This window comes from Lissotriton vulgaris, chromosome 6, assembly GCF_964263255.1.
Source record: "Lissotriton vulgaris chromosome 6, aLisVul1.2, whole genome shotgun sequence".
Lineage (NCBI taxonomy): Eukaryota > Metazoa > Chordata > Amphibia > Caudata > Salamandridae > Lissotriton > Lissotriton vulgaris.
In genome coordinates, this window is record NC_141694.1 from 1,916,152,421 (window position 1) to 1,916,179,766 (window position 27,346).

Here is a 27,346-nt window from a genome sequence, read left to right on the forward strand (position 1 = left end):
AATGTGAATAGAACATTTCTAATCTGAAATCAAACTCCTGGAGCCCCAACATAATCAATCCGAAAATGTATTGACAGTGATTTGGTTACCGCGCTGCAAGACGAATACAACAGTATTTTAATACGAAGTGCAGTTTCTTTGTTTCAACACCTAAAAATCCAAATGTTATAAGAATTAATCAAGGTGTGTAATATTCTTGCAAACTTTCGGAAATAAAAAAAAGATCTCGCGTGAGAGCCACTAAATCTAAAGAAGCCGCACAAATGGCAGTGAAGTAGCTTCAGATTTCATGTATCTTTCATTTTCAACAACCTTAATCCTGTGTTTGCAATAAATACTTAAACAGTAAACTCCCGCCATGAGAAGACAAAGATAGAGACCTACTAAACAAGCCCATTGTTTTCTCAGACATAACAAAAGCCCTTTTGAACTTGCCCAGGTGGAAAGGCCCCAGGACTGGAGGGGTTTCCTTTTCTGTCCTGAAGAGACAACTTGGCCATGGTCTTGCTGAACCTATTTCACCACGCGGGGAGAGTTACGGGTTCAGCATCAGACTCTGCAATACGGAAACAAAAGGAAAGGCCCCTCTTTACCAAGCAGCGAGCTTACCTAATCTTGACTGTAAGAAGGATGGCAATGATCTGGCAAGCAGGATGGAATGGTCATGCATAATCTTCCACACATGCCTCATATTGCTTTTCTAAAGGAGAGATACACCAGTAACAATTGCATGACGCTTCGCTAGACCCACCACCAAAGTTTGCAATGGTACCCGGATCCGTGGACTCCGCTTCCTGGAATACCTTTAGATCGGATTTCAAAGATAATGAGCAGGATTCTGCCACATATAATGAAAAAAATAACGATTAAGTCGCCCAAATTCTGGCACTGGTGGGGAATACTGGAAGCGACGCATAGGCTGGTAATACGAGGATAAGCCGACTCCTTGTCTGGTGAAACCCATGTGGGAATATATCCCCATTAACTCCCGGCCCACCCTGGCGCCGTTGTTATCCTGAGAGGGATTGCCTCCAGGTACCGGGTGGCATGGTCCACCAAGACCAGGATGTACCTGTTGCCCATGGCAGTCTTGGGATCCAGTGGCCCCACAGTGTCCATCCCAACCCTTTCAAAAGGGGTCCCAACAAATGGAAAAGTTTGGAGAAGAGCCTTACACCTCCTCCCATCTCCTACCACTTGCCTGGCAAGTTTGGTAAGACCTGCAATGTCCATCTGACTGCCTTTTTATTTGGGGCCAAAAGAAGTGGGTGACAAGCCTGTCAAATGTGGCATTCCGCCCCAAATGTACTGCCAAAGGCACATCATAAGCCATGCCTGGCCGACACATTCGTGCGGGCCGGTCATGGCAACCGGTGCAGTTGCAGTGTGAAGCGGAGCGGTACAGGGTGCGGTGCCCTCAAGTCGTGTTGTAGGCAGCGGCTCAGTGGTCATCCAGTAGCGTCAGTGAGACAAGGGCTGCGGTGCGCAGGTGGTGCTCGATGTGGTGCTGATAGATCATGGTCCAGGCGACAGAGCCGGTTGCGGGGAGCTGGCGTTGGTCAGTCCAGACTGCAGTGTGGGGAGGGCGGTGCGTCGTGAGAATTATGAGCGATGTTCACAAGCCACGGTGCTTTCACGGAAGTCGTGGTCAGCATGCAGCGACAGTGTCAGTGATCCCAGGGTGGCGAGGTGGTACCCACGGGTCCCGGTGCAAGCAGCAGCTCAGTGGTGGCCATGTCGGTTAGGTAATGGTTGCGGTGCGAGATGAAAACGGTGACCTCTGCGCTGCCTTCAGGTCACTGAGCCAGCGACGGACTCAGTGGTAAAGTCTGTTACTTTACCCCCTCTGTAGCAACTGAAACCACGGTTCCATCTGCGGTACCCAGAGGTCGGTGAAGCCTTTGCGTTTCCCGATACTTAAGAACAGGAGGCAAGCTCTATTTCAAGCCCTTGGAGATACTCAGCAAAAGTAAGAGAGAGTTCAGTCCAGTCCTTTCTGTGCCTAAGGTAGAAGCAATGAATTTGCCTCCGAGAAACAACCCCGTGGGTCTTTATTACCGAAACCTGGGCCCCGGACTCTTCCAAGTCGGACCTAATAAATGCCATCCCTTAAGGCTATGCATTGGCCAGAATGGATAGAATAGGGCGTGTGGGAGGGGGCCTCGGGATACTTTATCATAGTTCGATAAAATGCAGAACCTCTTACCTTACCTCCTCGCACGACCCCTTTCAAGCTATGCATTTTATTCTTTTCAGGGATCCTGATCTATAGACCCCCTGGTCCCAGGTCTGCCTTCTGCCTCGAACTTCTAAAAATTCTGGAACCCTAAATTGATACCCCTAATCTTACCATCCTCGGGGATTTTAATTACCATTTAGAAAACCGCAACTCCCCTGACACCATCCATCTGTTGGATTCCTTAGCCTCCTGCGGTCTGCGGCAGCTAGTGAGCAGTCCGACCCACTTAGCTGGGCATACCCTGGATGGGGTATTTACTAACGACACCCGGCTTCAGATTGGAGCCCCCCTCCCCCTTTCCTGGTCTGACCATCTGGCCGTCCCCCTTGAATTTGCTTCTCACCTTTCCTCTGGACCCCAGCCGGACCGCAACAAGTGGGTTCTGAGGAGGAATTTTAGGAAGATAAGAAATGAGACTCTTACTCCCTTCCTATCCAAACGTACGATCCTGCCTACAAAGGATGCCGAAACTGCGGCTCTCGAGCTCTCTAACATCTTAGCGGAGGCCGTCGAATCTCTCGCCCCTGTTCGCCAACACTACTCGGCCAGGAAGCGTCCTTCGGCCCCCTGGTTCTCCAGCTCCCTCAGGACCCTTAGACAGGGTTGTAGGAGGCAAGAAAGACTATGGAGATCACATCTGGACCCCATAGAGAAGGACAAACATAAAACTCTCCTTAAGGGCTATAAAGCGGCAGTGCTGGCTGAAAAGAAGGCGCACTTTACCAACCTTACTGGCTCACTTACTTCCCCCAGAGACCTGTTCAATATAGTCAATACTCTATCTCTTCTTCAGGCTCCCGACGCTATAACAGCCTCCCAAGATCTTTTGATCGGATTTCCACCTATTTCCACACAAAAATCTTGGATATTTACACCGATTTGGAAACCCTTAACCTCAATCTCCACCCCGTGATCCCCCCTCACCTGCCGTAACTTTGGAAAATCAAGCTACTGAGCTCTCCACTTGGCTCACCCATTTCCCCCCCCTCACCCTCGACCACCTTAGTGCGCTCCTGGACAGGCTTAAGTCCGGATCCCCACTTGACCCCTGTCCTGTGAAAATCTTGAAAAAATGCAGACAGGTACTTATGCCCCCTCTTGCCGAGGTAAGGAATCTAGCCATTTCTGAAGGGGTTTATCCCTCGACGTGGAAAACGGCCATTGTCAAACCCCTTCTGAAAAAGACCACCCTAGACCCGGGGACTTTAAAAAACTTCCGTCCTATCTCCCTTCTCCCTGCCCCCGCTAAACTCCTGGAGGCACACCTTAACCACCACTTGAGTGCCTTCCTCGACAGTTCCAGCTCTCTGGACCCCTCTCAGCATGGCTTCTGAAAGGCACACAGCACAGAGTCGGCACTCACTGTTGTTGTCGACAGCATTTGGGCCAAGGTTGATAGTGGTCAAACGACTTTACTGGTGCTGCTTGACTTAACGGTGGCTTTTGACACCCTTTTCCCATCTATCCTGGCTAGTCGTCTTAGCAGCATGGGTGTAGATGGCCCCGCTCTCAGCCTCCTCACATCCTTCCTTGACCAACGGCAGCAAAGGGTAAAACTTGGTGACTTCATCTCTCCCATCAAGACTGTGAAGTGTGGAGTCCCCCAGGGCTCTTCGTTGAGCCCTACGCTTTTTAACATTTATGTGGCCCCACTCGCCAGGTTTGTGAGGTCCTTTGGCCTACAAGTTCTTTCCTATGCCGACGACACGCAGATCATGGTCTCCATTACACAATCTGTGGAAATTATGGCGGTCGCTGACTGGATGGTCAAGAACTTCCTCAAATTAAATGGGGAAAAAACCGAGGTCCTCATCTTTGGAACCAAACATGAGATCTGGTCAATGAACTGGTGGCCCCCTGCCCCACCCCCTCCTCCTCCGCCCGTAATTTGGGTGTTATCCTGGACACCACTCTTTCCCTTGAGAAACAGGTCAGCAGGACAGTCTCCACCTGCTGTAGTGCCCTGAGGATTTTAAGAAAAATCACCACTACCTTTCCCTGGAAGCCCACAAACAGGTCGCAGTGGCTCTTATAGCCTCCGGGCTGGACTACTGCAATGCACTTTATCTAGGCATTAACATCGGCTTGGTCCAGCGCCTTCAGATTGTGCAAAACGCAGCGGCCCGGTTTATCATGGATGCCCCAAAACACTCTTCCGGTTCGGCCATTAGGAAGAACCTGCATTGGCTCCCCATGCAGGCTAGGATAAACTTTAAAGCCCGTTCCCTTACGTTCTGTGCCTTGAATGGCACTGGGCCCGAAGGAATTCGGTCACTTGTGTCCCCTTATGTCCCGGCCCTCCAACAAAAATCTGCTTGTTGTGCCTCGAGTATCTAAGGCCAGATGGGGCGGAAGGGCCTTTCGAGCTCTCACCCCCAGACTCTGGAACACTCTACCTGATGACCTCAAGGAGCTTACTTCCCATGTCCTTTTTCGCAAAGCACTTAAGGCCTGGCTCTTTCAGGAAGCTTACCAATAACCTGCTCCCACTCCTTCTGATCAAACAGTTTTACCATCTTTAGCGCCTTGATGCCTTTGGGTTTAGTAGCGCTCAATAAATTAATTTTCATTCATTCATTCAAGCAGCAACTGCAGGCCAACCCAACAAAGCAACAAGACAGCAAAGGGGCAATACTCCTCCTGGCAGATCTTCCAGCTCTTCTTCTTGGCAGGTTCTTGATTTCAACGAGTTCTGGGTTTTGGGCCCGATATTTATACTCGGTTTTTCTTTGTTCTCTCAGGCAGAGAGAGTCTGTGCTGAGTCCAAACCAGTTCTGCCCTCTCTGGCCCAGCTTCCTAGCAGGAGATGGAGACAGCATTGTGTAAGGCAGAGCAAGCCCATTTAGGTGCAAGGAAATCTCCTCCCACTACCCTAAAAGCAGCCCAGGTCTATTCAGCCCAGTCCTGACACGTCTAGGAAAGGCAGGACACACCTTGACCCCTCCCCCCGTGGCTGTCTGAAGAGAATGAACATACTCAGCCCCTGTCACTTCAAAGCCAGACAGCCAATCCACAAACCAGCAGAGGCACACAGGATGGCTAAGCAAGAAAATACCTACTTTCTAAAACTATTATTTTCAAACACAGAACATAAAAATCATCTTTACTAAAAGATGCATTTTTACATTCTGGGTCCAGGCATACTAAAGCCCATTTCTCTATCTTGTCCCAATGGGAAGATATACTGATAAGATGTTTTAAGTAAACTCTCATTCTACCCTAATGAACCGATAGCCTTTCCATAGTGAAAGACGAAATACACTGCAATTCACTACCAGGACATGCCACACACCAGTACATGTCCTACCTTTAACATACACAGCACCGTGCCCACGGGGGTACCTTGGGCATGCCTTAGTGGTGATGTAAGAAAAGGGAAGAACAGGGCCTGGCAAGTGAGTGCAAGTACCAGATTAACATAGGAGTTATAAACTGCATGTAGAAACTGCAGTGGCAGGTCTGAGAACCCTTTTCAGGGCTACTTCTGTGCTGCAGGCCCACTAGTAGCATTTGATTTACAGGCCCTGGCACTCTCAGTGAAATGTACTTGGGACTTATTAGCAAATCAAATGTGCCAACCATGGAAACTCCAATCCAAAACACCATTTACAACAGGAGCACTTTCACTTTAACACTGAATAGCAGGTGAGCAAGAGTGCAGAGACAATAGACCAGCAAAAACAGTCAAACAGAGAGGTCGGAAAGCAAACAGTCAGGGGAAACACAGCAAAAGTTGCCAGGTTTAACAATTAGTCTTTAACTCGCTAAAAGATCGGCAAGATCCCTCATCATACCTAGCGGGCCTGGTTATGCTACAGACATGGTGCTGACGGACAGAATGAACAACAATGAACCATCACACATCTTTTTGCTCTGTTCCGCTCTTCTGATTGTACCCTTGTGAACTATTCTAGCGTGTTTAACAGTGGAAAGATTAACTTCCGCATTACCATCAAATCCAGGTTCCAGGTGACATATTTGTTGCTCGCCTGCGGCCTATTACAGAAGGCACCTCGCACCCCCACTTTGTGTACTTGACATGATCTACTTCAGTTTTAACCATCTTTCTCATGGCAACAACCAGAGATGCTACACCTTGCTTAGCAGCACAGAAGACATGCTCAGTCACCACAATACACTGTGAAAAATGTGCATGTTAGGCTATAAGAACATACCTACAATACGCAGTGAAAGGTCTCAGCCGTACCTGCACAGGGATTGGCCAAGCTCTCTCTCATCTTCGAGTAGGGATGATCGCGGAAGCAGAGATCTTCGTCGCTTCGGATTCTAAACAGGACGTGCGGGTTCTGGATTCCGTGGCCTGCGGTTCCAAATGGACACAACAATGTTAGATTCTATTGTGCCTTCCCATGTCCAGGAGCTATGACTGAGGGGGTCGGACCAGAAGATAATGGGATGTTTGAGTCACTATTATGTTCCTCACCATCTAAATCTGGATATCTCTCTAACAACCATGATGCTATAAATTGCTATTTTTGTGCTGATCACATCAGGCTTTACTTGAAGAGCTGTAAACGTTTTATTGTTTCTGAGACTCCATCTACTGAAGAATTTTAATGTGATGACAAAGTATTCAAATTAACTTATTTAAATATATAAATCCTAAAATAGATTAAACTAGACTTTGCACTCGATTTAAGACATATTCCCAGCGGGATCTGAGCGTGCATTGCATGTGCTCCAGTCTGAACAGGCAGCTCGCTCCACCTTTCAACAGGAGGCGACTGCCTGTGCAAAACTGTGGGGAGGATAATATTACAAGCAGAACCAGTGTTATTTCCCATTACGCACACTTAGTGCCTAATTTCACCTCCGACGTTTAGATGGCTCCATATACATAATACCTCGCAGCGCGTGCTGGCATGAGGGCAAGATCATTCACACCTCACCACATCTACTAGGATAAGGAGCAACCCACCACTCCTTTGGGAGAGACGCCCCTCATCTGAATGCCATCAACAACCCAGAGCAGAGGGATCAAACGGGCATCTGGGCCATCCTTTCTGCTCTGTGCACTTCTACACAAGCACAAAATTGGACTGTGGGCTTCCCTCTGCATAGAGGGGCATCCAACACAACACACATTTCCCCCTGCCAATCACACCCCTGATGTTGCTCCAGAAACTACCACTGTGACATACATGTAGCCCTGATCTCCTGACGCTTGTCCTTCACTGCCAACAAGTCGGCATTCCTGACCCAGACTTGGCAGATGTGCCCCAGTATTCATGTCTCCACTCTAGTTTGGATCAAAATGATGGTCAGGCCTTAATTTGTTTTGGGTTTTATTTTGGAGTTAGACATTTTGACCTCTACACTTCAAATGTGTAGCAGTGTAACTCCTCCCGAGGATGCACTTGAATAACAACTTCCAGTCCCTAATGTTGTATTAGGCAGCGATGCAGGACGAGGCGAGACTGGAGCCTCCATACTAAGCAGACGACTCAGAAATGAGGTCACTTCTTACCCAGGGAGACCAAGGCTCGGTGTATCTCCTTCATCACAGCCTCGTACTGCTCCCGCTTCCATCCTTCCAGCTGCTCCCACTCCTTCTCTGATAAATAGATGGCTACATCAGTGAATATCACCGACATCTACGAAACAAAGATACATTCTCAGTACATACACAGACTCACGCAACATTACAACCCTCCTACAGAGAACCCACGGAGAGAAAAAACTGCCTCACACTCAACATTCTAATCCCCACAAAAAACTAAGCTTAACCCCTTCACTGCTGATGACGAGCTCAGCTCATCATCAGCCACGGTGGTTGTGTGCTGATGACGAGCTGAGCGCGTCATGTAATGCGGCTTTTTGAAAAAAGCCGCACAGCAGAAAAATTACCACCGCAGCAAGACACTCCTTAATATAAAACAAAACACAAAACTTAAACAAGAATGAAAAGCACAGGTCAGAAGTAACTGTAATAAATACACATTTGCATCTGAAGTGAATAGGAAGTGTTCAAGAACGAGTGCTCCTTCGGACAGAAGCAGTGTGTGCTATCACAAGCGACGAAGACCTCTCTCCCAAACCGGAAAACTCAGCCATATCAGCCTGGTCTCCCTACTTTTCACCAGGGCCGGACTGGCTGTAGCGGGCACAAGATGTTTCACCAGTGAGCTGGCAGGGTGGGGCCCGGTTTTAGACCCCTGGGGGCCATTTTCGTTACCAGGGGCCGGTTTTGCGGCACAAAGGTTTAAGCTTTCTGCTTGTCTGTCTCCCCCTCCCCGTCCCCACACCCCCTCTGGTGTCAGCCAACCTCTTTGCCAGGGCCAGTTTCGGTTCCCTGTCCGGCCCTGCTTGTCACCCACTCTGACCATGCTTTCCATTTCACCCCACTGTCAGCCCCTGACCCTAACAGCACTGCCGCAAACCTTGTAGACAATAACAGGGTCAATAAACTCTGGACTGTCTTTGGTGACATGAGCAGTTTTCTTAGTTTCAATATCGGCCCACTCACTAGCCCGCTCCCAGCAACATGCATGTCGCAGAAATAAACAGACAAGACAACTTATTGTTGGGAAAAAGTAGCTGCAGGTTTATTAGCATATACACATGCCAACAAGGTGGGTTATCTTACAGACGATCCAAAGGCAAGCCGCCCCTCGCGACCTACCACCTGATGGGCCAGTTTGCAACGTGACCATAGCCAAACGCTGCTTAGCGGTTATGGGAGGATATAGCCCCTCCCATTATCCGGTGAACCATTGGTCAACCCTCTTGCTCATGCCCCCCCTACGAGGGGCGGAGCGTTCAAGCGACCCCCGGTTGTAGAGGTTTCCAACTGCCCGTAGGATAGCGGGGCGCCGTCGCACCCCCAGGGTCCACCGCACAGACTACCTGGGGATATTAGGCCTCAGCATCCTTTGTGCTCCTGAAGAGGGTACTCCCGGGTACCTTTCCGCCTCCGACACTGTGAAGGCATCTCCTCATGATTTGCCAAAGTACAAAACGTTTACCTTTGCCTGACCTACGTAGGACCCTATGAAGCATGAATCAAGCCGCCTATCCGACTGTCTATACATGTAGTGCCGCTAAAGCAAACGTCTACATGGCCGCGAAAGTGCCAACAAGTGACCCATGTTGGAAACCAATAGAGGCCATAAAGTATCCCCCTGAGCCACAGCGGAGCCAGAGCAGAGAGGTCTAGGTGGGATCAGGCGGGAGGGAGAAAGATTGCTAAAGCAGGCCCAAAGTTCCGTGTAAATAGACAAAGCAACACCAGGGAGCCCAATTGCAGGTATGGAAAACTGGCGAGGCTGGGGACAACTAAGCAGGTGTCTCGGCGTGGGCCAGAAGGTATGGGTTGTATGTGTGGCAATGCAAGCACAACTAATCTGCAGGGCTGCACAGCTTGCTCAGGGAAGAGTGCTGTGCAATGCTTGAAAATTGGCCGCTGCTCCAAAGTCTCCCTAACTATACTACCAAAGGGAGCGCTACCATACAACAAGCCCAACTCATGGTTTGGTCAATGCTACAAGTGCATAATATAACTAAGCCACAACAAATCTTTCGTGCATAGCCAACCAAGAAATAGCCGCCCCCATCCGTGGCTGCCAAGGTGTCAACTGCTATGTGTGACATGTCCATAAATACAGTGCACTATGGGTGACATAAAAGGACCTGAATAACACTTTCTTGCCAGCAATAGAACGAAGAACCAGAGAGAGACCAAATCAGGAAAGCCACCCAATAACCCAACAAGCGACTCTATGAGGCCAAGGAAAAGGCGGCTATAGGCATATAATCCAGAGCTAAAGTGTGCCTGTGGGAAACACTAACATAGATACGCTACTTAGGGAGTCAGAGTGCCAGGTGTGGTGAGAGGCTGCGTAGCTCAGAAGTAGCCGCGACCACCAACATACAGTCGGTCTGTAATGCCTGGCACCGTGGTGCAGGAGAAGGGCGAATGCAACTATGCCTTGACGTGAAGATTCACCTAGAGCTGCAGGGGAAAAAAGGCGTGCCCAGTCTTCGCCTCAACCTGAGCATGTCCACCCAGTCTATTCACCGAATGACGACGACCACGTCCAAGTCTCTAAATAATCTACTCAACCAGTGAGAGCGAAACCCAACACCAAGGTCGCACTACCGCCCCACAGCGTAAAGGTGACCGAGCTAGTATGTCTCCCTGCAGAGCTGCACGCTGCGCCACCAGGGCAATGAGTTTTACTCTTAAAACAATAAGAAAAGGTTTCTAAAAGAAACTAAACCTCCAAAGCAAGTTGGAAGAGTCACCCAATACTTCCATTACTAGTAGAAAGATGCTGCGAAAAGGTATTGCAAACACGTAACCATCCCTGGATGATGTATGGAAACACAATCTGACATGACAAGAGAATGCCCGGGCCCTGTCAGTAACTCTTCCTAAAGAGGGCATGAAAGGGGTGGACTGTCAAATGGGCATAATACATATCGGGCCGTAATGACTCCTGGTGAGAACCTGGGTGTCCCTTACCCTAACTCACTGGCCGCAGTGAGCTAAGACCCTACTACCTGTAAACAGTTCGGGCGCCCCCCAGGGGAGAGGGCGGTTCTCCAGCGCGGTTCCTGCAGATGAGACATAAAACAACGATTAGAAGCCCCGCCCCCTTCATGTAACCATAAGAAATCGTGCAATGAGACTGGGGCAACAGCCCCCTTCCTACCAGGCAAAGCCTGTCAGTCAGTTGAGAGAACTGAAAATTCCAATTACATTGTTGAGGAGTTGGGCGGGGCAAACCATAGAGAAACTACAGCGTCACAGGCAGTAGTGCAGGGAAGCGTCATGTTACTAGGACCATATCTCACATGCTAAGCTTAGGCACAGGGGATGCAAGCACTGGCCACATACTGCCACTGCTTACCCAGAAACCCGAGCACTCAGACAGAAAAATCAACCAATTGCCCAGGCTCATCAGTAGTAACCGGCGAACTGCAATTATTGCATAGGGAAAAGGGAAGGACATGCAAACTAACTAATGAAACGTGCAGTCAAAAGATGACAGGTGCACCTAGGAGTGAGTGAAAAAATTCACCCCTTACTTGTCCCCTTACCATTCTTCCCAGAACGTCTCATCCCAGGCCTTCAGATGACCTCAACCCAATACAAATATAACCTCTGATAAAAGGGGAACAATACATAAAGCTAGCGATAATCCCCATGGCTAAGTAAGAGTCTTACCCGTGTGTTCATTTGCCTGGGAGTCTGCCATATAGTGCAGTAATAACGTTTCCCTGGGAATGGTACTATATGTAACCTGCACATGACATATCTTTAGTAACATACATGGCGCTCCCTCTTAACGTGCCTAGCTTCCAGTGTTAGCACACGTGTCACCATGTTCTACTGAACCCTTTGAACATGAGATTGACTGCCTATAAGGCATTCCAGAAATAATCTCTACCAGAACAAAGAACGCTTCTGAACTTGTATTCATGTCACATTACGCTTGTAATGTACCTTTTACTACATCTGGTGTAGCATAAATAACTTCAAGCCAGTCAAACTGGTACTTCACAAGGTACACACATTTGTATGCAGGTGGCATAAATTCCCGATATACCTATAAGATACTTGGGATGTGTTCCTCTAGTATGAATATAGAAACGTTACGCGTAAGGCATCCTAATGCGTGCTGGCTCAGCAGAATAGCCCGCCACACTAGCAGATTGGAGTCTGTCACCCAAGGACCTAATATGTGAGACATGCTAGTGAACACTGAAATGGGGGGAACCCAAAGCACAGTCCGAGCTGGGGAAGAGGTATAACGGCCTGAAGAAAATTCCGGGAGTAAAATTAATACACCCTAACCTCCCAGAGCTACTGAATGGGAACCCAGTTTCACAAAAATAGATTTTTTACCAAAATTGGACAATATTGAATATGAAACAGATAAATAAATACAATTATAAAACCATCCCGCCACACGATGGCGGGAATCAAACCCATGCCGCAAGCTGTAGCGACCCCAGCACTAACCACTGTGCAAATGGCCTACCTCTCATGAGGAACCCGGGAGAGGAAGGAGATGGCGAGCCGGCACTGCATGGACTCACTAATTCAGCCCAAGCAAAAGAACTGCTTAAGCTAATCGAACCCTGCCCATAAGATCGATTGTAAAACGCCCAATAAATAGGCCACCCAGACACAAAGAACACACGCGTGCCTGGAGAAAGCCCGATTAAATCACGCTCGAACCCCTGGGTTGGGGGGGGGGGGTTTAGATGGCCAGCGAAAGTCATAACCAGAGCACGACACAACTGTCTACGCCGAAATCGGGAGATGAAAGAAACGTGGAAAATGCAGGAAGGAACTCCATGGCATGACGGAGGAAGAGTGAATACCGGTGCGGAAGCGGTGCAGCCCAGTAACACTCCACCCTCATCAATACATGGTGGGCTTGGTAGAACGCTGCCCAAAAAAGGCCACGCACCCACGCCCCTCCCCCATAGCACCGAAAGGACAGACTGCCCCCTAAAATGGCCGCTTGGGCGCCCAGACCCATTTGGCCGGACCATGGCGCCCCTAAAGATGGCCACCGCCAAACCCCAAGACACGCGGCTAAAGGGGGGGTCCCGAGGCACTGCTAGATTGCAAAAGAGCGTGCGTAGGACTCCTAGGCCCGGATGGTCTGAGGAGAGGCCACCTAGTAAAGAGCGCGGGCAGCCAAGTCGCTCCTGTGGTGTGCCCGCCGGCTGGCAGACTAACACTGAGCACACCCCCCCCCCGCCAACTGGGAAGGGAGGGGGCAGCCGCGACCCGCTGCCTCGCTAGGGAAACATATAAGGAGCGGGACGAAAATCAACTAATAAATACTATACACTGATTCTATTATTCAGGTAGTCAAACCGCATGAAAGGGAATCAAACCCCTGTCCGCAGGGCCGGAGGCGAGCGCGCAGAGTCTGAGACACACCGACTGACCATCAGAGAGAAATCCTCCGCAGACCCAACCCGCGTGTCAGGAGATGGACACTACGAAAAGGTTGCGCGTGGAAAATACATATTACATACAATACATACATACACGGGCACATTATATCGACAAAACGCTACCCCAAGCAAGGTACCCCGCCCGGTGCCCAGCCCCCCGAAAACAAAACTACACAAAAGGGGATACCGTTCATAGTCCTGACATGTACCTGTCCCAGCTTCAGCGGCCCGATACTAAGCAGGCCGCCCGGCCCATCTCAACCCCTAATGGGGGGAGCGAGTACGAAGGTGGGAAAGGCCTCTCAACTTTGATTCTGAAGGTCCTGGGCACCAACATCAAGGGCAGCAAGAGCACAAAATAGAAACAGGAGCATAATGGCCGAACAACGTGCACCATATTCCCCATGCGCCGGACATCTCAAATGAAACTGCCCAAGAAAATGGCCGCACCGGGCACCCTAACCACATGCGCAGGACACCATAAAGGAGTGCCCCAAAAATGGACGCGCACCGACGCCATAACAACGTGCGTCGGGCCAGAGGACAAACAGCCCCTACAATGGCCGTAGTGTATGAAATTCTGCATCTAAGACACAAAAGACATAAAACCAATGGCTTCAGTTCCACCTTCCACCGGCAGCCACAGCAAACGGACCGCCCCCCACTAGGAGGCGATCGGTCCAAACTTATGCCCCTCATGGTCATTACACATGTGCCAAAGGCAACTGAGGCTAGTGTGCTCCTCCCCAGGAATGGGGAACATAGCGCATGGCGTGGCACAACCTTTGGACACAGTCTGGAAAGCGCGCCCATTTCCCCACCCCCAATGACTAGTAGGAAAATGGCCACTGAGCGGGGGCGCCTAAACAATAACACCTTGTCCACCCAGCCCACGCCATAGTCGCCTCCAGCACGTGCCAGATACCGCACAGCGGATAGCTGGGGAGCAAAACGCTTGCAACTCACAAGCTGCAAGTCTAACAAGGACTTAGACAGAAGAAGAGCAGAAGAACGGGCACAATACCGGGACGGGGGCAGCCTCGAACACCTCCAGCTGGACGTCCAGAAAGCCAGCGTTGGCTGCACATGCCGTGGAACTGCTGGGGAGAGTGAAGAAAGAAAAGGGAAAAACCCTACACAACGTACGCTGAGCCCCCAAGCTGGCACGGGGTGAAATGATACCACAGCGGTGTACCTGACCACTAGCTGCATGAGACAGGGGGATACTCATGAATAAAACAAACAGCCTGACCGACCTCCTGCCAGAATCGAACCTGACTCCCCACTCTGGGAAAGTCTTCGAAAAGCATCGAATTCGGGTGTGTGCTAAGTGCCCCAAGAGATTCCCAAACCTCTAAACTCCCCGGTGGGCTAGCCAGGAAGTTCGCAACCAGGGGGTGGGGTGTGGCCACGTCCCAATCACGCACAGTCCAAGGGCTGAACAACATGCAGCCTGTGCATACACCGCCTACTAAGGCCACACCGAAGACAGGGAAATCTGTAAAAAAGGCAGGTCCGCAGATGCGGCGGCATCGGTGCCTAGATTGAAAAGACTGTCGCGGCAGGGTTTCAAATCACAACACCATAGATGGAACCCGCGTCTCTCTGCCCCCCGTCCGCCCCATCGCGCCAGGCTCACCGAGCCCTTCCTGCCATCGCAAGACAACACACCAATGGACACACCATGACTAAAGGGGATCGCATACAACAAGGAATGACCAAAAGCCACGACCCCGAAGGTGTCCGCGCCGTAGGCATAAACACACACCCTGACTCACCTACATAAAACCCGACGAACCGAAAGGCACCAAACCCCAGGCGAACCGGACATCGCGTCCAGACCAGGTGGCTGGAGCGGAGCGACGAGAAACCAAACGGCGTCAGGGTGAGGGGACGGCGGCCAAAGATGCCGCTAGGTGGGCGGGGGGGGAATATATACTCTCCCCCGCCCCCAACAGGCCGGATGTGACGCTCGGGACCCTCCGAGACTAAAAGAGCTGGGCTGCCCCCGTGTGCCATCTTGCGACACTATGGGGGCCGCCCTCTTATGTGTGTCCCCTGCGGGGACGTGTCGGACGGCCCGTCTTGTATTTGTACCACATCCCCTCAAACTAATACGGCACTGCCTCAGTCCTTCTCCTTTCACCAAAATCATATTTGGGCTTCACCTGAATCCCTCCCACCTTAGACTTACAGCAAAGGCCGCAACACGGGTTGTCTCCCAGCCACTCACACACGGCTTCATTCAGGAGGGATGCAGGTTTCAGAGATGTTTCATGCCACTCACAAGCTCAAAAGGTGACTCTCCAGTTTCCGAGTGTGGTGTATTGAGATAGAATCACAGCATGGGCCCGACAGCCCGAAATTCATCGTAGTTGTTCGTTAAAGCCCACTCTATGCATTTCTCCACTACTCCATTCCTGTGCGCAAGTAATCAGGCGTTGAGAAAGCTTATGAGCACGCTATTTTTAGGTCTCAGCTCTAGGCGTCACGGTCTCGAAGAGAGACCTGCTGTTTGTAGGCTTCAGCCCCCCATGTGCCGGCTACCATGTCGCTCCATTATTCCTTTTCCCCATTTGTCCATTGCATGCATGTGTCATGCCTCTTCCCGTTTTAGCCCTCCCTGAGAGCAGCAGCCAAGTACTAATACTATTCATACACAGCTGCAGTTTTAGAAAATGTTTCCGTTTTTTTTTGGTTTAACAGCACTCTAGATGCTGATTGTGCTTTTCGCAGTTCCTCACTTTTCACTTTTATGAACCCTTAAACCATTCCAACAAGCTGGCACAACGTTGATGCTCTTTTGCCTTATTGATAGCAGTCCGTAGTATATCTTTCCCCATATTTATATACACACGGTTTTCTGTGCTTTTATATGCTCACAGTTTGTTACTTAATCTTGTTATATGTGCCGGCGGGCCCTGCCCAGTCACTTTACCTCCCACCTCAACGTCTGCTATTCATGCTCCCTGTTCGATCTGCCCCTGCTAGGTTACCACTTCTCCTGATGCTGCAGGCGATGACAACCCTGTGTTGTCATCGCCTGCACAACCCTGTGTTACAGGCAGCTAAAAAGCATTAACATTAACAAAAACAATAGTTCTAGCGTTGCCGAGACCACTGGCTATGCCAATGCTGGTTTTATATATTAGCTGCCCCACCATCCCCAAAAACTGTTGATCAACACCATATTACTAGCAAAAAGAAAACATGAACTGGTCACTGACGTACTCCCCTTAGAAATGAACCATGTGTTCCTGAGGACAGTCACCAATGACCTGCCGTATTCATAGGAAAATCTTTCTTGGCTTACCCACACGGCAGCCTTAGTCTTGTCCAGCAAAAAACTGTCAGTTGATACGGCTCCCTCAGAAGAGTTGTGTATCAACCACGGCATACTCTTCTGTGGGGTGTTTCACAGCAGGTCAAAGTCAGACAAATAATTATCTCTCTTTCTGAAAAAAGTGTTATAATTGACAAAGAATTTCACTTGAACGCTATACATCGAGGAAAGACAGTGAACACACAGGCCATTTGCAAAGTTTAGATCCTACAAATAAACCTAACTTCACAAACCCACCCCCCAAACTGTCCTTTTAGAGAACTGACTGATGCTGAGTGTCATCTCCGAGGGTGTATATCATGCATCTAGTAAGCAGGTCGACATCCCTGTGGGATATCAGGTATTCAGCTCGTATTCTGCAGACTGCCCATCATTGCCAGTCCCTGAATCATACTGGTTATCTTTCCCAGCTCAGCTGATGCCTCTTGCACAGCTCAGATAAGCTTCCTCGAAGCTTGCAACTATCACAACTTATGTAGCTTACACAACGAATGCCATGAACGAAAAGAGCAACGAAGTACAACTCACGTCTAGCTCAGCCCCTGACATGCACAGCTCATTCACACTGCACACCTCACATCTGGGACTGGTGTCCCACACCACAGCTCATATTCTGCATAACTGAATTTTGCACATTTCTCCACCTTCAAATACATGATACCTAGCACAGCAGATTTGACCTAGTTGACGTTTGCTGCTTGCTCACATACTGCAGGTCACTGGAGAGCACACTCTGTCTGGCTTTAGTAGTAAGCAAGCCAAGCACACCCTGTCAGCAAGCTAAGCACACCCTGTCTGGCTTTAGGGGTAAGCAAGCCAAGCACACCCTGTCTGGCTTTAGGGGTAAGCAAGCCAAGCACACCCTGTCTGGCTTTAGGGGTAAGCAAGCCAAGTGCATCCTACCTGGCTTTAGGAATAAGCAAGCCAAGTGCACCCTTCCTGGCTTTAGGGGTAAGCAAGGCAAGCTCAACCTGCCTGGCTTTACGGGTACGCAAACCAAGCGCACCGTACCTGGCTTTAGAGGTAAGCAAGCCAAGCACACCCTACTTGGCTTTAGGGGTAAGCAAGCCAAGCGCACCTCACCTGGATTTAGGAGTAAGCAGGCCAAGCGTACCCTGCCTGGCTTTAGGGGTAGGCAAGCCAAGCACACCCTACCTGGCTTTAGGGGTAAGCAAGCCAAGCACACCCTGTCTGGCTTTAGGGGTAAGCAAGCCAAGCACACCCTGTCTGGCTTTATGGGTAAGCAAGCCAAGCACACCCTGTCCGGCTTTAGGGGTAAGCAAGCCAAGCGCACCCTACCTGGCTTCAGGGGTAAGCAAGCCAAGCACACCCTGTCTGGCTTTAGGGGTAAGCAAGCCAAGCACACCCTGTCTGGCTTTAGGGGTAAGCAAGCCAAGCGCATCCTGCCTGGCTTTAGGGGTAAGCAAGCCAAGCGCATCCTGCCTGGCTTTAGGGGTAAGCAAGCCAAGCACACCCTGCCATGCTTTAGGGGTAAACAAGCCAAGCACACCCTACCTGGCTTTAGGGGTAAGCAAGCCAAGTGCATCCTACCTGGCTTAAGGAGTAAGCAAGCCAAGTGCATCCTACCTGGCTTAAGGAGTAAGCAAGCCAAGTGCACCCTTCCTGGCTTTAGGGGTAAGCAAGGCAAGCTCAACCTGCCTGGCTTTAGGGGTACGCAAACCAAGCGCACCGTACCTGGCTTTGGAGGTAAGCGAGCCATGCGCCCCCTGCCACGCTTAAAGGGTAAGCAAGCCGAGCACACCCTACTTGGCTTTAGGGGTAAGCAAGCCAAGCGCACCTCACCTGGCTTTAAGAGTAAGCAGGCCAAGCGCACCCTGCCTGGCTTTAGGGATAGGCAAGCCAAGCACACCCTACCTGGCTTTAGGGGTAAGCAAGCCAAGCGCACCCTGCCTGGCTTTAGGGGTAAGCAAGCCAAGCGCACCCTACCTGGCTTCAGGGGTAAGCAAGCCAAGCACACCCTGCCATGCTTTAGGGGTAACTAGCCAAGCACACCCTACCTGGCTTTAGGGGTAAGCAAGCCAATCGCACCCTGCCTCGCTTTAGGGGTAAGCAAGCCAAGCGAACCCGCCCTCGCTTTAGGGGTAAGCAAGCCAAGCGCACCCTGCCTCGCTTTAGGGGTAAGCAAGCCAAGCACACCCTGCCATGCTTTAGGGGTAACAAGCCAAGCACACCCTACCTGGCTTTAGGGGTAAGCAAGCCAAGCGCACCCTGCCTCGCTTTAGGGGTAAGCAAGCCAGGTGAACCCTGCCTCGCTTTAGGGGTAAGCAAGTCAAGCGCACCCTGCCTCGCTTCAGGGGTAAGCAAGCCAAGCGCACCCTGCCTCGCTTCAGGGGTAAGCAAGCCAAGCGCACCCTGCCTCGCTTTAGGGGTGAGCAAGCCAGCAAATGAATGGGGAGAGCTGAGCCAGGGCTCTGGAATGGACATGAGAACAAAAGCACAAGCCGAACCTTAAACTAAGCTTCAATTGTTGGGTAAAATATGATCAATACTTTAAAATTCCCCAAACGAGATTCCTCCAACACTTGGAAATGTTTCAGTTTAGTAAATCTATTAAAAGTGAAAGTTTCTCATCATGAACTTAAAAGCGTTCATGAAGCCAAGAGACAGTGATGTCAAGGTGGGCCAAGAAACAAGTGTCTGCCCCTTACATAAGGCCAGTATCGCCATTATAAATGGAGCATTTTGTTCCATGAATCTGTATTCAAAAAAGTTATTGGTTAAGAGCACACCTGGAAGTAAGAGGCCTGAAAGTCTTCTGAAATGTGACTTTCAAGAAAAGTGAAGTAATGTGATTTGACTAAGATCACATAATTGTTCAAGTGTGAAGCCGGGTCTGGATCCCAGGCCTCCTGGTTGCCCGTTGTGCAGTTTAGCTACTGCATGGACATCTCTCTCCCGCTTACCAATAATGGACAGTGCTCTTTATTCCATTTTATCAGAAGCTAAATATGAAGCTGTCAAATGAATTCACTGATCACAGGTTAAATATGGAGTGACAAAGTAGGTTTATGAAGGCTAGATACATGCCAAATTTTCTGGAAAATGACTATGTAAATGTTTCCCAGTCCTATTTATTTATGTACTTATATCTTACTCAGATATTCTGAAAATATGGAATGGATCTGGAATCCATGGGCTTATTCTGGGCAATCGGATATAAAGTCTTTCTAATAAAAAAAAAAATAATAATGTAAGGAGAGGGTGTGTTACTCTCAGTGTGTTAACATCACTGGTCTCCTAAGTTAAAGACTGATTTCAGGAGGTACTCAGAGTCTGAGCAAAGGCAAATACACACAAAAGAAAAAGAAAAAGGGGCTGTGATCCGGCGAATTGCGCTCTCCCAGTATTGCAGGTCTTCAGTGAGACTACAGGTGAAGGGCAGAGGTGGACACTCGGCCTGATGTAGGCGTGTGCGGGGCTTGCTCACTCACTGTACATACCTATAGAACATTTCACTCTTTCGGATGCCCGCACTAACCCTGATAGGGAACCAAGACACTCAGGACATTTCAAGCTGCGGCCTTTCATCCTTTCAGGTCGCAGAGCTCGGATCTTGGTCATAAGTGAGGTAGTCTTCTCTCTCTCTCTCTCTCTCTCTCTCTCTCTCTCTCAACAGTGGTCTCAGCACAGGGGCCGCTCAGCTGAACTCTTCAGCAGCTTCATCCATCTCTGGGTCTGCTCGAGTACACTCCCACAGGCTTCCCTCCCACAGGCTTCCCTCCCACAGGCTTCACTCCCACAGGCTTCACTCCCACAGGCTTCACTCCCACAGGCTTCCCTCCCTCCCACAGGCTTCCCTCCCTCCCACAGGCTTCCCTCCCACAGGCTTCACTCCCACAGGCTTCACTCCCACAGGCTTCACTCCCACAGGCTTCACTCCCACAGGCTTCACTCCCACAGGCTTCACTCCCGCAGGCTTCACTCCCGCAGGCTACCCTCCCGCAGGCTACCCTCCCGCAGGCTTCCTTCCCGCAGGCTTCCCCCCCCACAGGCTTCACCCCCCCACAGGCTTCACCCCCCCACAGGCTTCACCCCCCCACAGGCTTCACTCCCCCACAGGCTTCACTCCCCCACAGGCTTCACTCCCTCCCGGCTTCACTCCCTCCCACAGGCTTCACTCCCTCCCACAGGCTTCACTCCCTCCCACAGGCTTCACTCCCTCCCACAGGCTTCACTCCCTCCCACAGGCTTCACTCCCTCCCACAGGCTTCACTCCCTCCCACAGGCTTCACTCCCTCCCACAGGCTTCACTCCCCCACAGGCTTCACTCCCTCACGCTTCACTCCCTCCCACAGGCTTCACTCCCCCACAGGCGTCACTCCCCCACAGGCTTCACTCCCCCAGGCTTCACTCCCCCACAGGCTTCACTCCCCCACAGGCTTCCCTCCCTCCCACAGGCTTCACTCCCTCCCACAGGCTTCACTCCCTCCCACAGGCTTCACTTTCACAGGCTTCCCTCCCTCCCACAGGCTTCACTCCCACAGGCTTCACTCCCTCCCACAGGCTTCACTCTCACAGGCTTCACTCCCCCACAGGCTTCCCTCCCTCCCACAGGCTTCACTCCCACAGGCTTCACTCCCTCCCACAGGCTTCACTCCCTCCCACAGGCTTCACTCCCTCCCACAGGCTTCACTCTCACAGGCTTCCCTCCCTCCCACAGGCTTCACTCCCACAGGCTTCCCTCCCTCCCACAGGCTTCACTCCCCCACAGGCTTCACTCCCCCACAGGCTTCACTCCCCCACAGGCTTCACTCCCCCACAGGCTTCACTCCCCCACAGGCTTCACTCCCTCCCACAGGCTTCACTCCCTCCCACAGGCTTCACTCCCTCCCACAGGCTTCACTCTCACAGGCTTCACTCCCTCCCACAGGCTTCACTCTCACAGGCTTCACTCCCTCCCACAGGCTTCACTCCCACAGGCTTCACTCCCTCCCACAGGCTTCACTCTCACAGGCTTCACTCCCCCACAGGCTTCACTCCCACAGGCTTCACTCCCACAGGCTTCCCTCCCTCCCACAGGCTTCACTCCCACAGGCTTCACTCCCTCCCACAGGCTTCACTCTCACAGGCTTCACTCCCCCACAGGCTTCACTCCCTCCCACAGGCTTCACTCCCCCACAGGCTTCACTCCCTCCCACAGGCTTCACTCCCTCCCACAGGCTTCACTCCCACAGGCTTCACTCCCACAGGCTTCACTCCCTCCCACAGGCTTCCCTCCCTCCCACAGGCTTCCCTCCCACAGGCTTCACTCCCCCACAGGCTTCACTCCCCCACAGGCTTCACTCCCCCACAGGCTTCACTCCCTCGCAGGCTTCACTCTCACAGGCTTCACTCCCCCACAGGCTTCACTCCCCCACAGGCTTCACTCCCTCCCACAGGCTTCACTCCCTCCCACAGGCTTCACTCCCTCCCACAGGCTTCACTCCCCCACAGGCTTCACTCCCCCACAGGCTTCACTCCCCCACAGGCTTCACTCCCCCACAGGCTTCACTCCCTCTCACAGGCTTCACTCCCTCTCACAGGCTTCACTCCCTCTCACAGGCTTCACTCCCTCTCACAGGCTTCACTCCCTCTCACAGGCTTCACTCCCCCACAGGCTTCACTCCCCCACAGGCTTCACTCCCTCCCACAGGCTTCACTCCCACAGGCTTCACTCCCACAGGCTTCACTCCCACAGGCTTCACTCCCACAGGCTTCACTCCCTCCCACAGGCTTCCCTCCCACAGGCTTCAGTCCCCCACAGGCTTCACTCCCCCACAGGCTTCACTCCCCCACAGGCTTCACTCTCGCAGGCTTCACTCTCACAGGCTTCACTCCCTCCCACAGGCTTCACTCCCCCACAGGCTTCACTCCCTCCCACAGGCTTCACTCCCACAGGCTTCACTCCCTCCCACAGGCTTCCCTCCCACAGGCTTCACTCCCCCACAGGCTTCACTCCCCCACAGGCTTCACTCCCACAGGCTTCACTCCCACAGGCTTCACTCCCACAGGCTTCACTCCCTCCCACAGGCTTCACTCTCACAGGCTTCACTCCCCCACAGGCTTCACTCCCCCACAGGCTTCACTCCCCCACAGGCTTCACTCCCCCACAGGCTTCACTCCCACAGGCTTCACTCCCACAGGCTTCACTCCCACAGGCTTCCCTCCCTCCCACAGGCTTCCCTCCCACAGGCTTCCCTCCCACAGGCTTCCCTCCCTCCCACAGGCTTCACTCCCTCCCACAGGCTTCACTCCCACAGGCTTCACTCCCACAGGCTTCACTCCCTCCCACAGGCTTCCCTCCCTCCCACAGGCTTCCCTCCCACAGGCTTCCCTCCCACAGGCTTCACTCCCCCACAGGCTTCACTCCCCCACAGGCTTCACTCCCCCACAGGCTTCACTCTCGCAGGCTTCACTCTCGCAGGCTTCACTCCCCCACACAGGCTTCACTCCCCCCCACAGGCTTCATTCCCACAGGCTTCCCTCCCTCCCACAGGCTTCACTCCCACAGGCTTCACTCCCCCACAGGCTTCACTCCCCCACAGGCTTCCCTCCCCCCCACAGGCTTCCCTCCCTCCCACAGGCTTCACTCCCACAGGCTTCACTCCCCCCCACAGGCTTCACTCCCACAGGCTTCCCTCCCTCCCACAGGCTTCACTCCCACAGGCTTCACTCCCCACAGGCTTCACTCCCCCACAGGCTTCACTCCCTCCCACAGGCTTCACTCCCTCCCACAGGCTTCACTCCCTCCCACAGGCTTCACTCCCTCCCACAGGCTTCCCTCCCTCCCACAGGCTTCACTCCCTCCCACAGGCTTCCCTCCCACAGGCTTCCCTCCCACAGGCTTCACTCCCTCCCACAGGCTTCACTCCCACAGGCTTCACTCCCTCCCACAGGCTTCCCTCCCTCCCACAGGCTTCCCTCCCACAGGCTTCCCTCCCACAGGCTTCCCTCCCACAGGCTTCCCTCCCCCACAGGCTTCCCTCCCCCACAGGCTTCACTCTCGCAGGCTTCACTCTCGCAGGCTTCACTCCCCCACACAGGCTTCACTCCCCCCCACAGGCTTCACTCCCACAGGCTTCCCTCCCTCCCACAGGCTTCACTCCCTCCCACAGGCTTCACTCCCACAGGCTTCCCTCCCTCCCACAGGCTTCACTCCCCCACAGGCTTCACTCCCCCACAGGCTTCACTCCCCCACACAGGCTTCACTCCCACAGGCTTCCCTCCCACAGGCTTCACTCCCCCACAGGCTTCACTCCCACAGGCTTCCCTCCCACAGGCTTCACTCCCCCACAGGCTTCACTCCCACAGGCTTCCCTCCCACAGGCTTCACTCCCCCACAGGCTTCACTCCCCCACAGGCTTCACTCCCCCACAGGCTTCACTCCCACAGGCTTCCCTCCCACAGGCTTCACTCCCCCACAGGCTTCACTCCCTCACAGGCTTCACTCTCACAGGCTTCACTCCCCCACAGGCTTCACTGCCCCACAGGCTTCACTGCCCCACAGGCTTCACTCCCACAGGCTTCCCTCCCACAGGCTTCACTCCCCCACAGGCTTCACTCCCACAGGCTTCCCTCCCACAGGCTTCACTCCCTCCCACAGGCTTCACTCCCCCACAGGCTTCACTCCCCCACAGGCTTCACTCCCACAGGCTTCCCTCCCACAGGCTTCACTCCCCCACAGGCTTCACTCCCTCACAGGCTTCACTCTCACAGGCTTCACTCCCCCACAGGCTTCACTGCCCCACAGGCTTCACTGCCCCACAGGCTTCACTCTCACAGGCTTCCCTCCCGCAGGCTTCACTCCCACAGGCTTCACTCCCACAGGCTTCCCTCCCACAGACTTCCCTCCCACAGGCTTCACTCTCACAGGCTTCCCTCCCACAGGCTTCACTCTCACAGGCTTCACTCTCACAGGCTTCCCTCCCGCAGGCTTCACTCCCACAGGCTTCACTCCCACAGGCTTCACTCCCACAGGCTTCACTCCCACAGGCTTCACTCTCACAGGCTTCCCTCCCGCAGGCTTCACTCCCACAGGCTTCACTCCCACAGGCTTCACTCCCACAGGCTTCACTCCCACAGGCTTCACTCTCACAGGCTTCCCTCCCGCAGGCTTCACTCCCACAGGCTTCACTCCCACAGGCTTCACTCCCACAGGCTTCACTCTCACAGGCTTCCCTCCCGCAGGCTTCCCTCCCGCAGGCTTCACTCCCACAGGCTTCACTCCCTCCCGCAGGCTTCACTCTCACAGGCTTCACTCCCCCACAGGCTTCACTCCCACAGATTCCAGACCTTTCCATCCCCACATTCACCCACTCCGAGCACTCTGGAAACCCTCTCTGGGAGGAAGCTGCTTCAGGAGCTTCGCCACATTCACCCTGAGGCAACAACACGACTCCCGGCCTCTTCGTGTTGGGGCCACAACAAGGACTGCACCGGAGGCCCTGCGCCTTCACACGGCCCCAGCCCCCCATCTCTAGACCTCCCCCCCCCCCCGGTGCTCAGCCCGAGGGTCGCACCCACCTCCGGCGCCGTCTCGGACCCGCGGCCCTCGGCTCGGCTCGGCCCTGGCTCGTCTGGATGGCTCTGAGCTGCCCAGGGTCACACGCTGTCGCCGTCCGCGCATGCGCGCTGAAGGAATATGTCCAGTCCTGACTACACATGCGCTGGGAGGCAGCCTAGGCTGCGATATCTTCAGTCTGCGCACGCGCACTCAACATACACTAACCGCACTCAGTGCTGTGCGTCTGCGCAGTGAGCTCGCCCTCTCAAAATGTCACTTCTTCGCGCATGCGTATTGACTCCATCTCATTAGCCGTGTCACCCTTCTGACCGCAAAGCTGCCCCCGTCGTTCATGCGCATGCGCACTAACCGGGAAACTATATCCATCTCACCTGCCTCGCGCTGCGCATGCGCACTGACCGGGACTTTATCCAGCTCAATGACCCCGCGCTGCGCATGCGCAGTGTACTTCGTCCCGCCCTCGCGTGGCTCCGGGGTTTCAGATTGCCTTGAGTGACACTTTGATCATTGACATGAGTTATGAGCACCCATGCCAACGTTTTAGGACAGGGACGTGGGAAATGTAAATAAAAAATCGAGAAAATGAAAATTCCCCATTGACTCCTATTGTAGAAAATACAATTTCAGGCGGGAGAGAGCTCGCCTCAAATAAAGACATTTTTGCCTGGAAAAAATCGTTAGTCTTGTAATGATGTGGTATGACCCCCCAGAGAAGGAGAACTCTGTGAGGTGGGTTAGTAAGCTTTATTATCATACGCTGCAAGAGAGCGTCGGAAGCGTCCATTGCTCTCAGCATCTGGCGCTCGAAATCGCGTCCAAAAGGGCAGCTGAACTCCACGTCATCACGATTAGAACGCAACACTACATATCTCCCTTCTTCACACACTTTTTTCACTTGCAGGGGTGCACTGTATTTACTGTCCCCTTTCCTTCTTAGTTGAGCAGCTTTGATTCTGACCCATTCCCCTCTCTCCAACAGTGTGTCCTTGACGTTGCGTCTCTTCTTATAGTGCTCTGTATATATTCTCTGTGCCTTCTCTAAGTTGTGTTGGAGACCACTTGCTTGTGACCGTTCTCTCCTTCCATACCAAGTTGTCCTTGGTGAATGGGTCATGACCAGTGCTTTAAATGGGAAAAAATAAGTGCAGGTACTCATTAATATGAGCTAGAGGTGTGGAAAGTGGGCGGGGCTAGGGGCGGGGCTCAGAGCAAAATATCAATCAATCAATCAATCAATCAAGACACTTATAGAGCGCGCTACATACCCGTTGGGTCTCAAGGCGCTGGGGGAGGGGGGGTGCCACTACTGCTCGAACAGCCAGGTTTTCAGCTTCTTCCTGAAGGAGAGGTGGTCTTGGGTCAGGCGCAGGTCGGTCGGGAGGGAGTTCCAGGTCTTGGCGGCCAGGTAGGAGAAGGACCTTCCTCCTGTAGTCGCTCTTCGGATGCGGGGGACGGCGGCGAGGGCGTGGTTGGCTGATCGGAGGTGGCGTTTGGGAGCGTAGAAGTTGATCCGGCTGTTGAGGTAGCTCGGGCCTTGGTCGTGTAGGGCTTTGTGTGCGTGGGTGAGGAGGCGGAAGGTGATTCTTTTGTTGACGGGGAGCCAGTGAAGGTCTCTCAGATGTCCGAAGATGTGGCTGGTTCGTGGGATGTCGAGGATGAGTCTGGCTGAGGCGTTCTGGATCCGCTGGAGTCTCTTCTGGAGCTTGACGGTGGTACCGGCGTAGAGGGCGTTGCCGTAGTCCAATCGGCTAGTGACGAGGGCCTGGATGACGATCTTCCTGGTCTCGGTGGGGATCCACCAGAAGATCTTCCGTAACATGCGTAGGATGTTGAAGCATGCCAAGGAGACGTTGTTGACTTGCCTGGTCATGGAGAGGGAGGAGTCCAGGATGAAGCCCAGGTTGCGTGCATGGTCTGTCGGTTTGGGTGCGGTGCCCAGGGCAGGAGGCCACCAGGAGTCGTCCCAGGCGGAGGGTGAAGAGCCCAGGATGAGGACCTCCGTCTTGTCAGAGTTCAGTTTCAGGCGGCTGGTCGTCATCCACTCGGCTACCTCCTTCATCCCTTCGTGCAGGTTGGCTCTGGCGGTGGCGGGGTCGTTGGTCAGGGAGAGGATCAGCTGGGTGTCGTCGACGTAGGAGATTATGCTGAGGTTGTGTTGGCGTGCGATGGCCGCGAGGGGGCTCATGTAGACGTTGAAGAGGGTGGGGCTCAGAGAGGATCCTTGAGGGACGCCGCAGATGACTTCGGAGGCCTCTGACTTGTACGGTGGTAGGCGGACTCTCTGTGTTCTTCCGTCGAG

At 52.7% G+C, this 27,346-nt stretch overlaps 1 protein-coding gene across 1 annotated transcript in view; it reads right to left on the reverse strand.

The window, feature by feature from the left end:
• The window catches only part of LOC147709917 (zinc finger protein 783-like), a 67,863-nt gene extending 42,711 nt beyond the window's left edge, over positions 1 to 25,152 (reverse strand). The window contains exons 1-3 of the mRNA XM_086928346.1: positions 25,047 to 25,152; positions 7,728 to 7,854; positions 6,447 to 6,560 (exon numbers count right to left, since the gene is read on the reverse strand). Of these exons, the coding sequence (XP_086784472.1) occupies positions 6,447 to 6,560; positions 7,728 to 7,854 (241 nt within the window). The 5' untranslated portion in view covers positions 25,047 to 25,152. The remainder of the gene's footprint in view (positions 1 to 6,446; positions 6,561 to 7,727; positions 7,855 to 25,046) is intronic.
• Between the last annotated feature and the right edge of the window lie 2,194 nt (positions 25,153 to 27,346).